The 20,877-nt window shown below is 44.7% G+C and overlaps 2 protein-coding genes across 2 annotated transcripts; one reads left to right on the forward strand and one right to left on the reverse strand.

Annotated features, from left to right (window-relative positions):
- Positions 1-13,465: 13,465 nt before the first annotated feature.
- On the forward strand, positions 13,466-18,214 carry LOC128723146 (uncharacterized). Its single transcript, XM_053816862.1, has 5 exons — positions 13,466-13,671; positions 15,828-16,086; positions 16,210-16,340; positions 16,423-16,612; positions 16,688-18,214. The coding sequence occupies exons 1-5, from the start codon at positions 13,466-13,468 to the stop codon at positions 18,089-18,091; spliced, it is 2,190 nt and encodes a 729-aa protein (XP_053672837.1). The 3' UTR covers positions 18,092-18,214.
- A 157-nt stretch (positions 18,215-18,371) lies between these two features.
- Positions 18,372-20,772, reverse strand: LOC128726168 (HEAT repeat-containing protein 3). Its single transcript, XM_053819960.1, has 2 exons — positions 20,169-20,772; positions 18,372-20,101 (listed from the first exon to the last, which is right to left on the reverse strand). The coding sequence occupies exons 1-2, from the start codon at positions 20,770-20,772 to the stop codon at positions 18,735-18,737; spliced, it is 1,971 nt and encodes a 656-aa protein (XP_053675935.1). The 3' UTR covers positions 18,372-18,734.
- Positions 20,773-20,877: the final 105 nt, after the last annotated feature.

Here is a 20,877-nt window from a genome sequence, read left to right on the forward strand (position 1 = left end):
GACTAGCTTTATCGCCATGCTAAGTGATATCAGCGCACTTTCAAATGCGTGTCATGCCAAAAGGCGATGATGGGTATAATTTAGGATTTATCTCGTGCCAACCGTTTGGGCGGCAACTTGTTTCGCGTTCATTCGCCCGTTCGGGCTTGCGTGTCGACCGCTGGAGTGCCTTTTGCAGCAATTATGCGCGAAACCGTAACGAGCAACGAACGCACGAAGGGTCCTTGATGGGGGGGGGGCAGAGAATTCGATACTATTAAGCACTGCCTGCCGTGTTGGGCTGCTGGCTTTTAATTGCTTTTCCCGGGAAATAAACCCGTAGAGGTGGGTGGGTGGAGTATTCCATGCACCGTCGAAATATTGGCAGAGTGTCCCTTAATTATGCCGACGTGATAATGTCATTTCCGGGATGTATGAACAAATAAGTCCCATCGAAAGCGAGCAAACCAAACTATAATAAAAGAGGAGAAACCAGCTTTTTCGTCGTGAAATTTGCATAAACTAATTTCAGATATCAAACTAAAGCCGCAACAAACAATTAGTTATTTTCAAAACATTAATCATAGCAATTTGTTCCCTGCAACTGCCAAAACATCTCCGCTTTGGGAAAGTTTCTAAGAAACATAACTCAAAATGGCCAGCCGTTCGATGGAACTGATAATTCCCTTCTGTTGGATTCCATTCGAGGAAACAACATTCAGTGAGCGCTTGGAATGGCCGTCATTAAACGGAACCCACAAAACAATAATTACTGCCAATGAAAGAAAGATTTTAAAAAGAACTTTCATGGCTTCTCCGAGAATGCCCTGCGTGGCACATTTCATACCTTTCGGCGTTTGATGTTGTACGGTTCGGCTTCAATCAACTACCACAAATTGCATCACCAACAAATCATCATTGTCGAAGCGAAAACCGCAAACCATTAAACAATCGGGTTGGATCATGAAACCAACCAACAGATAATCATCGCACAATGCCGGAATGCCTTCAATAAATACCCGAAACCGTAATCGGTAAGTCGATCGGGGCGCCATTCAACTTTTACAATCGCTCATTGTCATTACGAGTGGACCGTAGGCCGTAAAAGGAGCCTTTCTAAATTTCTCAATAAATTTACATCGAAATCAACGAATTTTTTCTACTTCCTTACTCGCCTTTCTACGCTGTAACCGGCGAGAGTGATGGGATTTATGCTCTCCTACAGCTACGTTACAGTTACACCCGTTGGTGAATCGTGGTGCCAGGTTGAATTAAATTCCACCGGAGCAAAATGATTGCTCATTGTTGGAGAGATGGATATTTTTTACTCCCATTTTGCATCCTGGCCGTGCTACCGGTTTGGCAATAAACTCTTCTGCTTTCTGCTTCCCCCCGCAGTCGTGCATAATGTATTCAGGCATCGGCGTTCTTCTAGCCCAGGTGTGGCCGTATCATGTTGTGAAATGTTTTGGACGGAAAACTTTGTCGTTGTAGCACCTTGCAGCCTCGAAGGCAACGTCATATCGGCCGCAGCGGCACCGAGAAAATTACCGGAAAAATCTCATACCCGAGGCCCCCGTCCCAAACTCGAGCGTTTGGCCAACCGGAGCGTTTGCGAAGAAGTTTTGGAATTCTTACCCAAAAATGTCCTCCACCAAAATGCCGCACAACCGCCATCTTACCCGCGCGAAAGGCACCAACAGTGGCAGGATGGAGCACAGCATGAAAGCTCACTAAAAAGCAAAATCTCGGCCTGGGCTTTCGCCCAGGGTATAGCAAATGTCTTTGGGATTCTTTGCGTTAGCTATCCGCCTGCCTTCGACGCCCTTGGCCACCCCATTTCAAAGCTGATCCTTTCCCATGTTTTGCTGGGTTTGAGAAAGGTTTCGTTTTCGCGTTTCCGTTGGTATCCTTTTTGGTGCGGTTCAGTGGAGATATTTTGTTGTTGTTGTTGTTGTTTTTTCGTTTTTTCACCACAACCCTGAGAACGAGACTTCCCAAATGCCATTATGCTGGTGATGCTTCGGTCATCGTCTGCCATCGTGCGCAAAAGAATAAAAACCCGGACGGGTATATATGTCCTAACAATCGAAAGGATGTATTCCAATTTTACGCTTCCAAATTACAGCAACCAATCGCTGCCAAACTACATGCAAACACTGCTAACGCAATCCGACAACGCTGGTGGCCCCGAAAGGAAGCCGGTGGGTTTTTTCTCTACCCCTACCCCCCACCACCCCCCACCCACCCCACACACAACATCCGTTTCTTCGTTGTCCTTTCCGTCGGCACGGAAACGCTCAATACTACCCGCAAATGGCGCTGCCTTTAGATCACGCACGGCCTACTAATGATGCTGGCGCTTGCATTTTCTTATCTTGTCAAAATATCAGTCTCGGAAATCGCTAGCCACAGTGTTGAAAGAACGAAGGAAAAAAAACAACAATCTTTTGACGCGCCCACAAACACACTCACGCGGGCACGTAACGTGCATTTTGGCCAACGCAAGGAGCGCTATTTTCTATCAAACACATAAAAACACGCAAACTCACACACACACACACACACACACGCACGCACACAGTTCACACCCACCAGCACTGTCAGGCACAAGCGATGCTGGCAGGAAAAGCGTTCGCTTTCTTTCGCTGATGTTTAATTTCGTTCCATACATCCATCGACGATTTACATCTTCGAACGCAATGCCAATCCAGTGTTGCTGGGCGCACAAACACACATCACCAAGGCAGGCAGGCAGGCAAGCAAGATTTCGCACGAGCACTAAAGCACACGCAGGGAAAAAAGGACACCTCCCCAGCGACGTGCGACGGAACGGATCGATGGAATAAATGTTTCCGAACGAGCCAAGGCGGCACACTCGCACACTCGCTCGCTCACGCCCGTTCGAGCTCGGTGAAGCGTACTCGATTCAACCGAAAGGACAACAAAAAGGTAGTGACCACCAGCCAGCCAGCCACACGAGCTACGTCGATGATTGATTAGCTCCTGCCGTACACGGGTACACCCACTCTCACAGGGCGCGGATCCTGCTGCTGCTGCTGAAGCTGTTTTTTTTTGTTCTTCTGCGTTACCTCTCGCACGCCCTTGACGCGCTCCCCTTTTTTTGACAGGAGTTTGGGGTTTTTATTTGTTGTTTCTTTTCTTTTTCTCTCGGTTGCTGTCTTTCTTCCTGACCGTCAGCGCACTGGCACTTCCGATGAATCCGTTTCTCCGACCATCCGAATGGCGTGAAAAGCTGTGTCGAACTGAGCGCAGAAATCATCCGTCTCCTTCGATGGTCCCAAACAACCCCCTCCGTCAAACGGTGAGCAACGGTGAAGATGATTCGGTGTCTCTTTTTTTCGCGTGTACTCACCACTGAATCCTTCGCGTTCGGCCTTTTTTTCCATCGCACTCATGCCGCAGACTCATTCATCTCGCAAAGAGCGCGCGAGTCCCGGCGCTCCCGAGACTGTGCAGGAATGTTGCGATTCTCCACCGAAATGTGTGAGCCATATTCTTTGGGCGGCCACACGAAACAAACAACAAACTTCAGTGTACCGCGTCTTCTGCTGCGTGTGTCCCCCGTCCTCACACGCATGGGCACAGGGTGTCGCCTGTGGCTCTGCAAAAATGGAGATACTCACGAGAACTTGAAGCTGCGGATAGCGCCTCAACCGGGTCCCTGTTCCGGAGTCTGCTCTCATTTTCCGCGCGAGGAAAAGCGGTCTCCCTGCTGCATCATTTCAAATGGCATTCAATGGCTCATCGCGAGACATCTCGCTGGGCGCTCTCACGAGTCTCTCTCTCTCGCACGCGTGTCCAGCTCGCGTCAGCGAGAGAAAGAGAGAAAGAGAGAGAGCGAGAACAGGACGAACGAGCGAGCTGTCATTTCTCAGCGTGCTCGAACGATCAAAGCATGCGCATGGTGCACCCATTCGTTCACGAGAAAGCTCTCGTCCGAAGCCAGAACGCCCGCAAAACGAAAGTTTTGCACCCATTCCTGGTAAATGAACAGCGCCACCGCCAGTATCGGCGCAAAACGGTGGAACGGTGTCAAGATGTGTTGCTAATAAAGTTTTGCTCCCAAACCGCGTCGCGTGCAGGAACACAACCCTCATCAACCCCTCTCAACGGCATGATTTCACCCCCCAATACCAATGGGCGAACCACCGAAGCCTCCGCTTCATTTGTTTTTGGCTATAACTATCGCCGATAAAGGCGAACTTTCGCTTGCGAGCTGAAGGTGGCCACTGTTGCGAAGCACACTTTCGACGGGGTTTTTGCTCGAAACGCAAACTTTTGTGCATGTCAACTTTCGGGAGAGCTTTAAAATGGTTAGCAGCTCTAGACGTTCAAGCGCACTGACAACACCGACCCAAATATGCCATTCTGGTTTATCTGTTTGCGTTTGTCATCCGCCGGGGAGGGTTTTTTGAACGCGTTCTGCGCTGATTTCCTCAAAACCCGACGAAAGGAACAAAACCCTGCGCATGATTTCAAACTAAGCAACACCGTTAAACCGTTGGTCGGCTAATTAGAGGCGATCATTCCAAATCGCTACTAATTTATTCATGACTTTCACCTCGCTCACCGAAGGGGCAAGAAAATAACACGTCCCTGTTGCCGTGTTGATTCCCCACCAGGAACCGCACGAGCTGCCAATACGTTTGGGCACAAAATTCCACCGGTCGAGCATTAAATTTTATGAGTGCAACTCCCAGTAGTTTTCCCACTACTGCACTGGACTGCAAGAAATGAAAAAAAAGCCCATCCAACCGAATGGAGACGACAAAAACCGCTCCTCTAAAACACGACGAGCTGCTGCACACAGTGTCAGGAACACAGGGGGCGCAATGCCACAGGGAATCATAAATTACATGTGCAACATTTGTTCCTGACAATTGAAATTAAAACTTTCCAAAGCAAGGCAAAAAGTAAAACAAGCAAAAAAAAATAACAAAAATAACAAACCGACCACCAAACCCTCAGGCCGTGGGAGTGGAAACGATCACCCGCCCCCAAAAAACCAGTAAACGACACACCGCAAAAAATACATACCGATCCGGAAATTACCGAGCCGGAGCACCAAGTGAACGGATACTGTAGTCCACCCGAAAATTCACACATATTGATAATGCGTGGGCGCTTCCGAGAGGGTGTGTTAACATGTACAGCAATATCCACTCAACTGCGGCACCCTCGTACAGGCGTGCTACACTTGCTTATCACAGTGGATTGCCCCGGTACAGAGAGAGAGAGAGGGAGAGATTATAAAATTGCCACTCCACCACGGCCACGGCTCGACGTGTATGCTCACTTTCGGTTAAATAGTTTCCGAGTGAGTGAAAATTTAAATTTAATTAAAAAGATATTAACGCTCCCGAACTTCATCCCAACTTTTCGCCCTCAGACACACTCAGACATGGTTGTTGTTCGCACATGCTACACATGCCGGGTGGTGTTGGGAAAATGATACACACACGCAAAAAAAAACAACACTAACCTTGCCTTTCCAGCCCCGGGAACTAGTGCAGGCGGGAAGACTGAACAAGGAGCCGTCTACTCGAGAGGCACATCTTTCACTCAACTCAACCACAAGTGCCATCCGGTTGGAGCAGGAATCTTAAAAGACAATTTGGCTGGATGCAAAGGCACGAAAGGATAGACACGTCCCCACGCCGTAGACCATCGGCGAAGAAGAACGCATTACGCTGGGGAAGGCAAACAAAATTATGGGATTACGACATGCTGGATTTTGGGGGTGCGTTGAGATTGTTGCTGCGTGATCGGTGGAGGTGCGAGTAACATGCATACGAACTGGTCTGGTACGTGTTTGGTTCCTGTGAACAGCGATTAAGTGCACGACGGTTGTAGCCCATCTCCAAGTGGCCATATATATATGCCGGTTAATTTGGAATCTGCATCGCCTTCATCCATTTAAACTATTGATTTCCCCCTAGGGAGCTTGAACTATTGATTTTTGTTTATCTTGTCGTGATGAAGGTGTGCAAATGCTATTTTCAGAGCTGATGTTTGTCGCCTTCAAGGTAGAAGAAAAAGAGTAACTATTCAAAGGACGTAAGAACATGCTATTGAACACAATACATGATGCATGTGGAATGAGAATGTTTCGCAAATAATGCATTTCTTTTTCCAATAAATACATGCTTTTGTTTTAACGAATAATGATGTTTACATGCCTTTGTTTCTGGTATTCCGGCAATCAAGTATTAGTTACGCCTACTTTGATGCTCTCACAGAGACCGTATTCTTGTAGTATCGATTGGAATATTGGATCTTGGAATATATCCATCACAATCATTTCGTGAACGTTCTTTTTTGACGTTTTTTTAGCTACATTTTGCTTACAGCGAATTACTGTATTTTAAAAAAGTATCTATTTTTTAAGCAGATAAGCTTTAACTGTACAACACAAATATAAACATAAGCTTGTAATTTACCATATCCGTTGTGATACGATTAATAGTTTTTCTAGCCTAAATAAGAGAGCACTAACAATTAAAAACGAATTGTCGAAGCTCGGTTTCCGCGTTACGATATTGCGGCAACGAGCCGTTTGCGAAAAGCTGTAAAAGTTATGATATGTAAACGACTTCCTACCGGAAAAGCACATCCAGAACCGTAGAAAAATTACCACACCTGAAGCCAACTTCAGCCCCAGCCTGGTCCGGTGTTTGCGCAAGGACGTAAAAATAATAAATTTAATATACTTTTCTACAGCCCCGGTTCTGCGTCCGGCCCCGGTGGGAGAAAACATACAGGATAGACCAACTGGTCCATCGGATTAGTTTTTGTGCTTTTTTTACGCTCTCGCCGAACCGAACGTTACGACCTGTGCAGGACCGAGCGGAAATGGCCGGCGTGTGAAAGAGATAACACAACACACTTCAACTTCCGTTCCGTTGCAGCCGGGACGCGGAGTCCCGTGACCGAACCCAGGTAACTCGATACAAGCGTATGGCTTCGAAGACGTGAGAGCTACAAACAATGTTTCGTCCTTCTTTCGATCCTTGTATCGTGACCAAGCGTCCCCAGGAACCCCCGGTGGACCCCGTGAGCGGGGGTCATCAGACTAAATTCCATCGAAACACTCTGTCGCCCAGAACGGACCCACGAACTTAATAATGATAATTAAAACTGCTTCTCGGATCAAGATAGGGCTGGCAAAGGCAACCCCGTGGCAGTAGTTATGGTGGCAGTAAAGCATTGGAAAAAAAAGAAACTTTTCACATAACGAAAAATAATCAGATTTCGGTACTTTCTCGTGCGGCACTAAGTGGGCGCTTATTTATACCGTCACCGGCCAGAACTCGTTCAACACGATGAGTGTGAATCTTTTCACTATCAACTTCATTTCGGTTTTGGAACAGTGTGGACTTCCAGGAAGAGGGCCCATGCCCAAGATGCCAACCAGCGGATGGTCTGTTGAAATTGCTGCCACTTCAGCTTTATCTCAATAAGGTTGTCACGTGCGTCACGTGCTACGATGTATGGGTTGCCGGTAGTTTTTTTTTCATTCATGGCAAAATAAAAATTAAACCGATTTATTTTTTTAATTACTTTTATTCAAAATTTATTTTATAATTTTACACAGTTTATTTCATAAAGTTATTTTTACAGAAACAGAAACATTTTTTTGCAGAACAACAGAAACAGAACCAACCAGAAAATTAGACTTTTTCTAAACATATCTAAATTCTAACGTATTTAAAACAGTTTTATAAGTAAAAATCGTTAAATATATAGACAAATTACTAAAATATTACTTAGTACGTTTCATTGCGTAAGTAGCAATTGTAAGGCATCATTTCCATTTCACGAATTTTACATTAAGTTATAAATTAAATTCACTTCAATTATGAGCGGCGATGTAAGCAATATTTCATTATGATTACGGCACGAACTGTATGCGATTGTCGAACTACGTTCAACTTTCCCATCGAAAGCACTACAGTAACGCTCTCACCTCACAAACAACCCCCCCGAAAGGTAATTGTGTTAATTCGCAGTGTTATTAATTTATTCATGCCATTTGTTTCAATCGTTACGTTCTAGGAACAACATGAAATGGCTACCGATCGACGAGCATACCAACGTGGTTCAAATATTGGCACGGTAAATGGTGTTGCTTTGTTTGTTGCATTAAACACACCATTGATTTAAAGCTTACGAAACTTGCAGGCGGCTAATAAAAACTGTTGCAAACAAAGCTAACACGGTTAGTGCAACGGGCAGCTCATGCCAGCAGCTTCGTTGAAATAAAGTTCATGTTGGGGCAAAACTGCGGATAGACATAGATACAAATGAAAACTAGTCCAGTCCTTCCGACTGGCAGCAGTGTGAATTCGCAGATGAATGAAAAATAAAATAAAAACAAAAAGTATATGGCTAGTCGATTAATCAAATTTTAATTTGCAAAACCCCCACAAACACGCACAACATATGCACCCTGGGTGCCGTGCATCAATGAACAGGTATGCACGAAAGGGAGCACAAAAAAAGGCTATCTACCCCCGTACACGGTCCAGTTTTGAATAATTGACATATTCTGTCGGTTGTTGGAGTGAGGATTTTACCGACTGCAGTTATAGCGCCATTCGCCATTCGCGAGTTCGGTTGATTAAGCATATGAAAGGATATTGCCAGGTATTTGGATGTTGCGAGCGAGCAAGGCACTATTTTTCCAACTCATAGCCAATTGAATGGTGTGAAAGATGTCTTATAACCCGATGAAATTCCGATTGGTAGTTGTTTGTTCTCTGATAGCTAGTGACAAACGTGCGTAAATTTTGTCCATATTCTTCCAACGATTATCAATTGAATCTTAATTTGTAAAGTTAATCGTCTCGTTTTAAAGATGAAAGGTATTGCAAACTTACCCTTTCACTATCATCCACGCAGGGAAAAAAGTTGTTGTTTGTAAATTTATTGATTAGTATCCTAGCTTACAGTCTCATAGTTATAGTTTATTAGTTCTAAATGGTAATAAATTTCAACCCATCATACTTATCCATCTATGAAACGTAACTGCTCAGAGAGCAAATGAAGAAAGCAACTTGGTGAAAAAAAGGGGGAAATAGAGCCCATGTTTATGCAATTGGTCACAGCGCAGCTTGGAACTTCCTGGCCGAATTTCTATTCTCATCTATTGTGCCCATTGATGATTTATTGCATGATTTGCTAAGATATGAATCACACTATTGTGGAAAAAAACATACTTAGCAATGAATAATGCATCTCATGAAGCGCATGAAATATTACGCTATGGTCGATGATGAAAATGAACGCGAATGAATGAAATGAACTACTAGCACAGTAGGTGCCTTAAAAAAACAACACGGAACAGTTTTATCATAACACTATTTTATCTATGAATGTTCCAAGCAAATGGTTAAGAGTTGGAAAGTCAATGAAAAATGTTAATAAAAAATTAGATAACTGTTTATTGATTTAATAAACTTTGAACATAACTACTATAGAAAAGCAAACTAGAAATCAATTTTAGGTTAAAATATATCATATATATAGCCTTTTTTATAAAATATAGTTTAAAGTACATGTAAAATTATATACTTAAATTATAAATTATATCAAATGCGTGTTAAAAGTAACATGTATGTTATAAATTATGTATATTGTAATTGATTTGTTTTCAAAGAATAAAAACATTTTTTTAATTAGGGTTTAAGCTGGAAAATCCAAAGGATTATAAGAGCAAAAATAATGTCATACAAAACAACTATCCTAAAACTTTATGTTGAATTATTATCAATAAGGGATTCTTAAGACATGAACATACGGTATGTAATTGTTATTCAAATTACATTAGACATCACATCACGTGTACTGTTTTTTTAATGCCTGCCAATACCTGCTGATCCCGTCTGACGCGTGCATTCGTGATGATCAATTTCCAATTTGCTTTCCATTGCCACCTAGTCTTCACGTTCGCCACTCGCCAAAATTCACACGCAGCATACTCATCCGATCGATATATGACGTCATCATTGTTGTACAAACCACCAACAACGATCAAAGACTGCAGCCGATCTGCAGAAAGCGCCTTAGTGATCACATCTACAAACTAAGGTGTTCTAACAGTGCCAAGCACAACAGTAGCAACGGTAATGAAGTTATTTTTTTGAATTAATACAATGTTAGAACACGCGATTCACTACATCGCACTCAGAACCCTAACATATTGTATAACGACTTTTAACCATAAAAGTTATTTAGCCGCCTTTCTGTTATTTAGCCACCTGCGGTCAATATGTAGCGTTGAAATCAGGCCAATAAATGACTCGAAAAACGGTAGTTACACCAAAACGATTTTTTTATAGTTGTCAATCGTCGGAATCTTCCAGTTCATAGGCTTGAATAATCTGAATTCAATTATTATAAAATAAATAGATAAAACTACAAAACGCATAATGTTTTGTAGCGTTATTGTATCTAAAAGATTTACTAATTTTTTGCATGAAATAAGTCGCTTTAATGAAAAGAATGTATTTAAGCGATATTTGAAAAAGAACTATACCTATGCTTGCAGTGTATTCATCATTACGTTGTGCCAAATGTTTGACCAGCACCGTCTAGTTCCGCGGTCTGTGTATTGGTGTTACAACTGGGCCTATCCACAGCTTTCGCTCGAGCAACACTCGCGATCGACCGCAACTCAACTTACGATCCGATTTGAACAAGTGACTCAAGGCAGTGCGGTGTGATCGTTCTCTTCCCGTTGCGGACAACGATAGAACTCGAATGTGCAATCCGCGTGCAGTGCCCTCGAAAAGCTAGTAAATACGATAAGGGTCGATTTTAAAAATTTCGTTTTTGCGGAAAACCCGCATAGCATGCGCAATCGAAAAAATGTTACCAAAAGTGTGCCGTCTCGTGTAGTGTTTGGCAAGTGCATTGCGAAATTTTAACCAACTGTAGCTTAAGCAATTGTACAAATGAATGGCCATTACTGGCGGTTTAACGAAACGATTTTAACGAAACTCGTTGAAAACTGCCTCTCGGTGGGGGTTTGGAAAACCGTACAATTCCTGCTGCAAACGGGAAAATCTTAAAAGGGAACGCGAAACACAATTTTGGTGGCGCTAAAAATAGACGCTACACATTGCGCTTTGAATTTTCTCATAAGTAATACGGATAAGACGTTCTGGGGATGGTATGTTCACGGTGAATGTGTGGCAGCTGTCTCGTTGGCATTCGAGATCTTCTAACGTGGTGTGAAATAAAGTGGCGCTCCCACTGTCGATCACTTGCCGGGAGAACAACCTTACATTTACCTGTTGTTTGATAATTTCTAGTGACTCACAACTGACCACAATGAACACGTTCACACGGTCTAGTACGAGTGATGGCCCTCACACAGCACGAAACAAATGGGCAAAGAATAAATGGCGTCAAAATCACGACTTATAACAAACATCGTAACCCACACGATGAAATGTGAACGGGGAAAAACAATCGAACCATGTACTCATAGAAACGAACGGTGAATTCGAATCCAATCCCAACGCTGCAGATCACCACGGAACGACTCGGTAAACGCCGTGCACTGAAGAGAAAAATTAAACAACAGCAACAACCGTTACCGTGCCACACACACACACACACAAAAGCCTACGATTGTGGGATCTTTTTTCCACCTTCAGCTCATCCAGCTAACTGTTTGACTCGCTATGGAACGCAGCACAGGGAAATTTCTTGTGCGTTGTCTTTCTTTCTACCAGCGGGAGCACATTTCCCGCTGAATCAACGCTGGTGCTGACTCGTACCACGACCTAATAACGTTCACGCATCGACAGCTCTCTCCCACCTCTCCAATACACCGACCGATGACGCGACCCGTCCTCAGCTGGTCGGTGGATTTACCCTGATAATGACCTCGGCTCATTTCGACTGAATTTGAAGTGCGTTTATGCACTTAAAGCGCACCGCATGGAAACCGGAATGCACCACAGACAAACGCAGTGGCAATGCGATTACATTGCTTTTTGTACAAGAAAGAAACCACGATGGAAAAATCTTGGACTTGGTAGCATTTCGGTTGGAGACATTCGTTGGGCAAGCTATTTTTATACCCCTAGTGCAAAGATCTGGAAATGGAAACATTTGCACGTTTGAATTTCCAATCTTTTTTTCGAGCGCCGGGTTGGAGCGCGTTGTTAGAGAACGTCGAGTTTTGTGTTCAATGAACAATGCAACTTTCACGCGGCTACCCTGAAAGAGATCATATGATCGCTTTTGAATTCCAACCCAGCGCGCGATGAAGATATGATAAACCGATGTTGCGCTATCGGAGCGTTTGTAAGCCTCGGTTACATCACCTATTATTTAGCGAGTTGTGTAGACATCCAACCGAAGGGATTCACCCATGAATAAAAACATCACCGGTTCGCTATTATCGGTACCATCCGATATCGTCTCGCTTATCAAACGGGCGGGAATTGCTGCAATACGTCAAACGTCTGTGGGAAAGTGTCCAACTCGCGGGACCCTCCTGATAAACATCCAAACGTAAAAAAAAACCATAAGAAGGAGAAACCACACACACCTAGTCGCCGTTGACCAACGCGGCACTGGAAACACTGGAAGGGTTGCCTTTTTTCTTTTTTTGCACCCGTTCGGTAATTTGCTAATGATTGCTGAACGTGACTCGCACCGAGCGCTAGCCATCGAGCAAAGGTGCAATGGTAATCACTCCGGTGCGACCACTGAATGGTCCTCGGTCGTGTGTGTGTGTGTGTGTGCACGTTATCGCTAGGCCAGGCAAAAGGGCAAAAAAAAAACGAGCAAATACGGCCAAAAAGTAAAACAAGCAAAGACGACGGAAAACAAAAACTATCCGTTAGCAAAGTTAATTGCTCGTAACGCCTCGTAACGGTTCGATCTGGTCGAAAAGTGAGTGACCGTGGTTCGAACGTTCTGCAAAAGGTGTTGCGCATCGTAAGGGCCGCCCTTCAAGGTGGGCTTCAGGATGTTTTTTTTTCACCAAACACACGTAAATACTGCACTCCACGACGCGGTGGCGATAAGATAAAAGACTACCTCGCTGATAAACAGGATCCGGCAATCGTGGACCGTGTGCTAAAGTAGTTCTTCATTTATTCTCGTTTCGATGCTAGGTTACGGATACGTGTGAAAAAGTGCTCAGTGCAGTGTAATTGGCTACTGGTTGCATGGTACAACGCCCTGCATTAGCCGGCTAGTAGTGTGCAGCGTGAGTGTGAGTGTGTACTTAACCAGTCTGGTTTTATTTTGTGGAAGGCGAAAAAGTGTCAGAAAAAACACCATCACCCCCAATCGGGAAGAACAAACAGGCTCCACAGAAAGAGAGATAAATAAATAGAAGGCAAAAACACTACACGCGCGAAAAAAAAAACGAAATAAGCGATGTGCATGACATCACACAGTCCGTGCCAGTGAGTCCAGTTCGGAAGCGCCTTTCAGAATGACGGACATCTCCCGGTACCAGCCACCGTACGGCAATGGTGCAGCTTCCGCCAGTACCATCAACAACTACCCGGAACATCTGAATCCCTTCTACGAGGATGAAAACCACAAACGCCTTCGCTTTTTGGAGCATAATCCGGCCGCGCATAAATCCAAACGCCGAGGCAGCCTGTCTAGTTTGCGGGACGGACTTCGCGATCTATGGTAAGTGTTTCGTAAGCGTAAGTCCGACGATCGGAAGCTCCAGCGGCACGGCGTGGAATGAATAACTACCAGTGGTCACATCCTCTAATTAGCTTATTTATAGTCTGTCCACTTGAGCATGATAATTCTGTGGCGAAGTTCTCGTGGCCTAGAGCGCTTGAATGTGAACGTTTGTCGACGATCGAGTACCAGCAGCACACCTACGTTTGGTTCGCTTGTCCAAAATTACATCATCACGCTCGTTCCACGGGCGAAACAAAGTATACACACACTTAACCGCTGGCAAGCGAATTTGTACATTTTGGACACTCCACCAGGTCTGTGCCTTATTTGGCATGGAGTTTAGCGTTTGCAAGCGCTCTGCAAAAGCTGCTAAAATTGAACCCACGCTCTTTCAACGATCTTGAGTTGGATCACGGTTCTGACTTACGTTGGGTTTAGAAACCAGTTCGATGTCTTCGTTTTAGTGCTGTCGCAAAACATGACTTCCGCTTATGCAGGAGTCTATTCGAATTACGTCGGGAGCGCATTAACACCATTCAAGAGATGAGACCGACGTCTAGCTGCACGGTTGAGATCAGGTTCATAATTAATATCGTTGTACTCTTCCGACAACCTAAGATCATGTCGGCAAGGATGATTCGCTATCGACTAATTTACACCTTGCAGAAGCATACGTGAATTGTTTTTCATTCAACAATGTTGCTTCCCAGGAGCTTACAACTGAGTTTTGGATAGAAATTGATTTTTGTAGGTGTATTGAACAATGAATATATCACACGGATCAAGTCAACTCGGTGTTCTCGTTCGCTATTCTTACTGCCACAGTACTGAGTGATATATTCACGGTGAATGATCGATTTTTGCATTACTTTCCCGTAGGCCCAACCGCGTAGGAGTCAGTGGTTAAAATTTACATACAAATAACGCCAACATTACTTTGTCTATGGTCCATGCGGGTTCAAACACGCCTAGTCTTGAGATCTTGTGGCTTGGGCTAGATCACTTCTAAATTTAGCCTTCCCCGATCACCATCATTTTCCCGCCCAGTCTCAAGTGCCATCGAAGTCTTGACATTCAATTTATTGTCCGAAAGGGTGTTGTTCTTGCCTCAACATGCATTGCGTTGAAGTAGGTTGGATGGTACAAAGGAAACGCGTGTTTGATTGTGGATTTGCGGTTGCGAAAAACAAACACTAATCTAGTCCACCGAAAAGCCAGTCAATGCATTGCGTGGTTGATGCTATATTTTGTTCAATCTTATTTTTGTAAGCAATATGAACAAATAACTTAAAATGTTCATCTCTCGAGAATGATCGAAAGTATCAAAGATTGCTTTACATCGGAGCTACACACGGAAGAACATTTCATAAACTAGTCTGCTTGAGATCAGTTGTTTCTTCAATGAGAAATTGGTTATAAGTGGATTTTTTTTGCACCCATCTCATCTCGCCCACTCGTCTGTGGGTTCAAACAACGAGGACGCATAAATCAAATCCTATTTGTGCCAAACACTCGACAAGCACGCTTCCTTGTCGCTTGTTCGTTCATAGGAAATGTGGAAGAGCAAGAAATGTGGATGGTGAAATGCTTGCTTTCCAAAGAAACTTAAGATTATAACAAGTTATAATACTTTTTTTTTCGCTTTGGGCTTCTCGATCGACAATGATTCGGGCGCCTGGGATCTCTCAACACAACGCATTTGTCCTCCGTACTTCTCGCAACCAGTGTGTGTGTGTGTGTGTAATGTTTTACTCTAATTGAAATGCGACCTCCATTCGGTTTATTCCGCACGTCCGTACTGCACGGCGAGACAGAACCGCGTCAAGTTCACTCCATCCTTCCACCAGAGAGAGGCTCGAAGGCTCACAGTTAAAAAAACACGCGCGACTCGACGAGGGAGGTGACACTTTAATTGAGCGGCATTGTAGACAAGACCCAGTAATTGACATCGTTAGGGTGCCCCAAGGCATGGGGATCGGTGCGGCAATGTTTCTTACGCTAATAAATAACGCAGACGATCAATAAATTACCGACATATGTGTGCCACCAGAGCATATGTACAGGAAGACGCCCTGCGAAATTGTTTGCAGGAACCGAAAACTGGAGGTTGTACTAATGGAGATGCCCACTTGTCCACTAATCTACTTCGACAGGCAATTCTCATCAATTCGCTTCGGTAAGAAGCGATCGTCGACGCTCGGCATCAATAAGACGTCAGAGAGTCCTCCACCGCTAAGAAGGGACGTGTACGTTCACGACACCAACGAAGACACCTTCGCGAGTACAAGTGCCTATCGGAACACAGTCAGCACTCCCGGCTATGGAACGCCACGTGAAAGCCAATCGTACACTACGACACCGCTGTTTGTGCGGCATACACGCTACCGCAGTTCCTTGCAAGACCGTCAAAAGGTGCGCCACTGTGCCTGGGGGTGCATCGAGTGCATGCACTGGATGCACCCCGACTCACGTTGTTTATTTAACAATAATAACACTGATAACCATAATTTCATGTGTCTCTCCAACGCATCGCAGGAAAACGAAGAAATTGGATTTATGCGGAACGATCGCTACCGTAGCACGATTCAGAATGGGTTTGCCACCTACAGCAATGGGATGGTTACTTCCACACCGAGAAAGAAGCAATCGGCCCCTATGCCGTACGGGTAAGGCGCGGCAGAGCAATCACCACACAAAGAAAGTAGTAGGAAGTACTGCTCAATTGTTGCTTCTTCGCTCTTGTTACAGCACAACGCCACGGGGAGCACAGCGGCAGCAGGAAAACACAAACCCTTTCGATGTCGAAATGGAACCGGAAGTTGACACCCTGTCCACGGTTAGTGTGGACAGTAATTACAGCGGCACTCTGCGATCTCACACTACTGGAACGAGAACACGCACTAAACGACGAGCTCCGCTTCCACCACCGGTATTTGTAGTAAGTGTAATTACGGAATTCATTTTTTAGTATCCTTCAGTAGAACCGAGGCTTAGTTAGTTTTCATTCTTTCAGTTACCAGCGAATCGCGTTTCCCCAACGATGGAGGAACCAGCCGCAAACGATCTCCAAACCGAGAACCTGCGAAATTTGACGGCAGAAATCGAAAGCTTTGTACGCATATCTTCCACTGAAGGGGACGCATCCAACAGAGGAACATCTACCATGCAAACAAGTGCCAATGTGGAAGCCACCGTCGTGACAGAACAGAACTATGATGTTAACAATAACAGCGCACAAGTTGAGATTCCTACTACAGTCTCTACCATAGAGAGTGAAATAGTGCTAGACGAACGAACTCAGGAGAGTACTAAAACCGAAACTACTCACACTGTCACCAATGCCAGCAGAGATCCCCAGAGTGCACGTGAGGAACAGGCCATCGTGCAGGTGGAAGAACCAAAAATTATTAATACACAGTCTGTCGACGTGATCACTGTCGATACTGCTGTAGCTGTGGGAATGCAAACCAACCCGACTCCTTCACCGAGGAAAAAGTCAGAAAAGGTTCAGCCCAAAGATGACGATGCTACGAAATGCGCTCACCCAGGTGACGTTGATTTCGCCAATCTGGCCCTTCCGACGACTCCTGTTCCCAAGAGGCGATCGAATCGCGAAAATCGTGAAAAATACATAACTCAAAATGTTACTCCAGCAACGAGTGTGGTCAACAAAATCGAACCCATCGCGGTCAAACCAGCTGCTTCAGCAAGCGCGGAAGCAGACGATGAAGGTCCCACGACCACAATCATTGTGGACAATTTGGAGTACCGATTGAAGGTAGCCCCGATACATACGGAAATTACTACCAAAATCGAAAATGCGCGCATGAAGATCAGCGAATCGACGGGCAACTTACCATTGAGCACGATCGATAATGCGCCTAATGAGAGGCGCCGATCAGTGAGGGATATTATAGCGTCGATCAACAAGAGTCAGAGCATGCTCAAAGTTAATCAAGATCAGCCAACCAACGGTTTGCACGAAACACAGTCAACCGACAGTATGACGCGGAACATGCGCGAACTGAACGATCGCGAAAAGGAGATCCAAAACCTACTGCAAGATATCAGCGAACACTATGGAGCTGGTAGTTTTCAGCAGCCCGGTGATGTCGCGACCAGTTCGGTGGATGCTCAGAAAGGTCGCGGCTCTTACTACGACAATTTGCCGGAAGATCTAGACGCCAAGAATAACATATACCACAATCTGGACGACAAGAACAACATGTACGCTGGGTCGGGCTGTCGAATCAAGAAAAGCCCTACCAAGACGGTAATCGTTAGCGAGGGTGATGATCCACAATTTCAGGATTGCATAAATTGGAACCCTTTGCCAAAACCGAGACGCAGCTATCACCAGGAGGAGAAAGCAATCGTCGTCGCAGAGCAATTACCAGTGGTGCCTAATGCTCCCTAGCCGCGTACAACATTTGCTTGTTTCAGTTGTTTAACAGTGTTATTTTAGTGATGGTAGTGTGTGATTGTACTCTACGCTTAAAGTAGAATAAAACTGGATGTTGCAATGTGCATTATTTATACAACAAAATATTTATCGCATATAAATTGCATTCTTTGTGTTTCTTTCTTTTGCTCAAGTACACCAGAAGATAATAGTTCACAAAACTGTTTATTAGCGCTACTATTGTAACGTTTAGCAATCGTATAAATGCAACATCGAGAAAACCAGATAAAACGCAATGTAAGGGATTTTTTAATACAGTTTTTCCACGAAATGAACTTATCTTTAACATGCTATTTTGAATTGAAAACAACGATCCAAACATCATATGTGTATTGACCTGCACATCAGCTGATACGACACTGAATCAATACGATTCTAGAAGCACAGTAAACGGAAGAAACTTTATGCGGAATTTTGAAGGAAATTTCACATGTTCCCTTATTTAGTTAATAATATACGCAAAATGTTTAATCTCCGTGGGAAATATCGAATCAAATGAAGAAAAATAATATACTCATACACAAGAAACTAACTTTTGATACATTGCATCGTAGTTTAGGATACATATTTGCTAAAATGCTACTCGTTTCGCGCCACTCTACGATTCCATTTGTGGTTTGTAGTCTTTCAATTCCATTTCCAAATACTTACAAAACCGTCCCAAATTAGTCCGCACCGTGCTAACCGCTGGAAAACGATCACCAAGCTGACGTTTATCGCGCTTCATTTTCTCACGAATAACGCGATCCAGCTGTTTGCATTTCGCAACCATTCCTAGCTCGTACATAATAGCATGCCAGTCGTTGTCCGCAAAAATGTCCATCATGGCATCGAGCGCTTCCGCCAAGACCCACACATCTGCCTCGTTAGCGCAAGTGTTAAGAACGAAATCGATGATCAGTTTTACCAGTGGCTCTGGCAGCAGGCATCCTAAAATGCCCAGCATACGTAACCAGTTGGCACGAATTTCTGCATCTTCGCACCCAACCACGCCGCTTAACATAAGCTGCAAATCGTTATCAGTCATTTGCCGGAACAGCTCTGGACTTTTGCGCAAGTGTTCGAGCGCGGCACGCATCAGTGACGTCGATGCTTCCAGCAGCTTCAAGTTTCGCTGGCCCTGAAATACCTGCTGTCCCAAATCGATCCACACATTGTACAGTGCAGACGGTCCCCCTAAATCCTCCGTCGTGATATTGTTGCACAAATTATGTAAGCACAACATTGCAGAGGTTCGCAGGGCATCTAGCTTCTTAAGAGTACCTTTTTCTGACTCTACCAATATCTGATACACGTTCTCTGCCAAAGGTTGAGCCTTTTGCCACAACTTTTCAACCAACGCGAGCGATTTTATAGCTTCTAGAATTTCTACCGAAATCTTTTCAGTATTTTCCACGCTTCCATTCAGCTCGTTCGCCGTATCGTAATCGTAGACGCTCTCAGCATCCGAATCGCCATTCGCGTCGTTATTGCCTTCACTCTGCCAGTCGTCTTCAGACGAACAGATATTAGTTAAAATCTCCGACGCTATTCGTTGCGCTTGTAGCAGCCTACCGACGTTCCGTACCTCCAGCTCACCGTCGGAAGGCAAATCGGCTTTACGCCGGCGTTGATAGGATTGTGCTTCAGTTTCATCATCGAAGGCAACGTCGTCGGTAACCTCCAAATCAACGACATCCTTTTGTGGCTCCAAGGGTAACATGCTGGTTAAGTTACCCAACGCTGTACGATGGTTTGCCTCCAACGTTTTGGAAACGCAGCTAAGAATTTGATTCGTGTAACTGCTCAACAGTACCGGAACGTTTCCAATTATTCCCGCGGCTAGTGCGCGTAGCATCATCGACGCATTATCCACAACATCAATGTTAAGAAGACTCGTCAGCTCTGATCCTTGGTTGGCTAGGACCCCCCAGGAAGACGTATTATCTTCTGAAACGACTAATAGACATTGTGCCACAGCAATCGCTAGAAGAAACAATACATTGTTTTAGTAACAGTGTGCTTGCATTTTCGAGTTCAGTGTCGCTCTTACCTATCTCCAATCCATAGACACTATGATTCAGAAAAGATACAAACGGTACCAACAACTGGGATTGATTGAACGCATTGAGCGCATCGGAAGTACTTTCGCATAGGTTCCAAAGCAGATTGACACCCTGTAGAAACGTGTCCGAATGCTCGTCCATTTGATCTTGCAAGTTCTTATCGAATGTGGGAGTCCATGACCCGTTGCTGGGGTAGCGGTTCAATAGTGCCAACAGTGGCGTTAGAACGTCCTGATCTACCATAAATTCGCTTAACTCCACGCTTATCACCGACAGATTGCGCAGGGCACCGGCTGTGGCGTGACGTACACTCGGGTCTGGATCCACCAGCAAAGAGGAAGCTATCCGGATGACGTTGCTGTCCACCAATTCACTCATATTAATCTCACCCTGGCAGATCGTAGCCAGGGATTGCAACCCGCATATTTTTTCCTCGGTAACGACCGCTTCCAGCTGCTCGACGATCGCTTCGATGGGCGTACCGGATTTCGCACTTCCAGCAAGCCCTTGATCGATTAGCTCGTTTACATCCACCAACCCGGTTGGGTTTGTTTTGTGTCGATGGAACTTTACCTTCCTAGCTTTCCCCATCGCACAGCTTTTTAACTAAATCACGAATGCAATCAACGGCTAAATACGTTGCAGGAGGTATCGTGTATGAATACAAAACAACCGCACGTGTTTTGCTCAGCTGTC

Source organism: Anopheles nili, chromosome 3 (assembly GCF_943737925.1).
Source record: "Anopheles nili chromosome 3, idAnoNiliSN_F5_01, whole genome shotgun sequence".
NCBI lineage: Eukaryota > Metazoa > Arthropoda > Insecta > Diptera > Culicidae > Anopheles > Anopheles nili.

Coding starts and splice junctions, on each gene's coding strand:
- LOC128723146 (XM_053816862.1), top strand. CDS start 13,466: ATGACGGACATCTCCCGGTACCAGCCACCGTACGGCAATGGTGCAGCT. Junction 13,672..15,827: donor GACGGACTTCGCGATCTATG/GTAAGTGTTTCG, acceptor CTACTTCGACAG/GCAATTCTCATCAATTCGCT. Junction 16,087..16,209: donor CCTTGCAAGACCGTCAAAAG/GTGCGCCACTGT, acceptor AACGCATCGCAG/GAAAACGAAGAAATTGGATT.
- LOC128726168 (XM_053819960.1), bottom strand. CDS start 20,772: ATGGGGAAAGCTAGGAAGGTAAAGTTCCATCGACACAAAACAAACCCA. Junction 20,102..20,168: donor TGTCTATGGATTGGAGATAG/GTAAGAGCGACA, acceptor TGTTTCTTCTAG/CGATTGCTGTGGCACAATGT.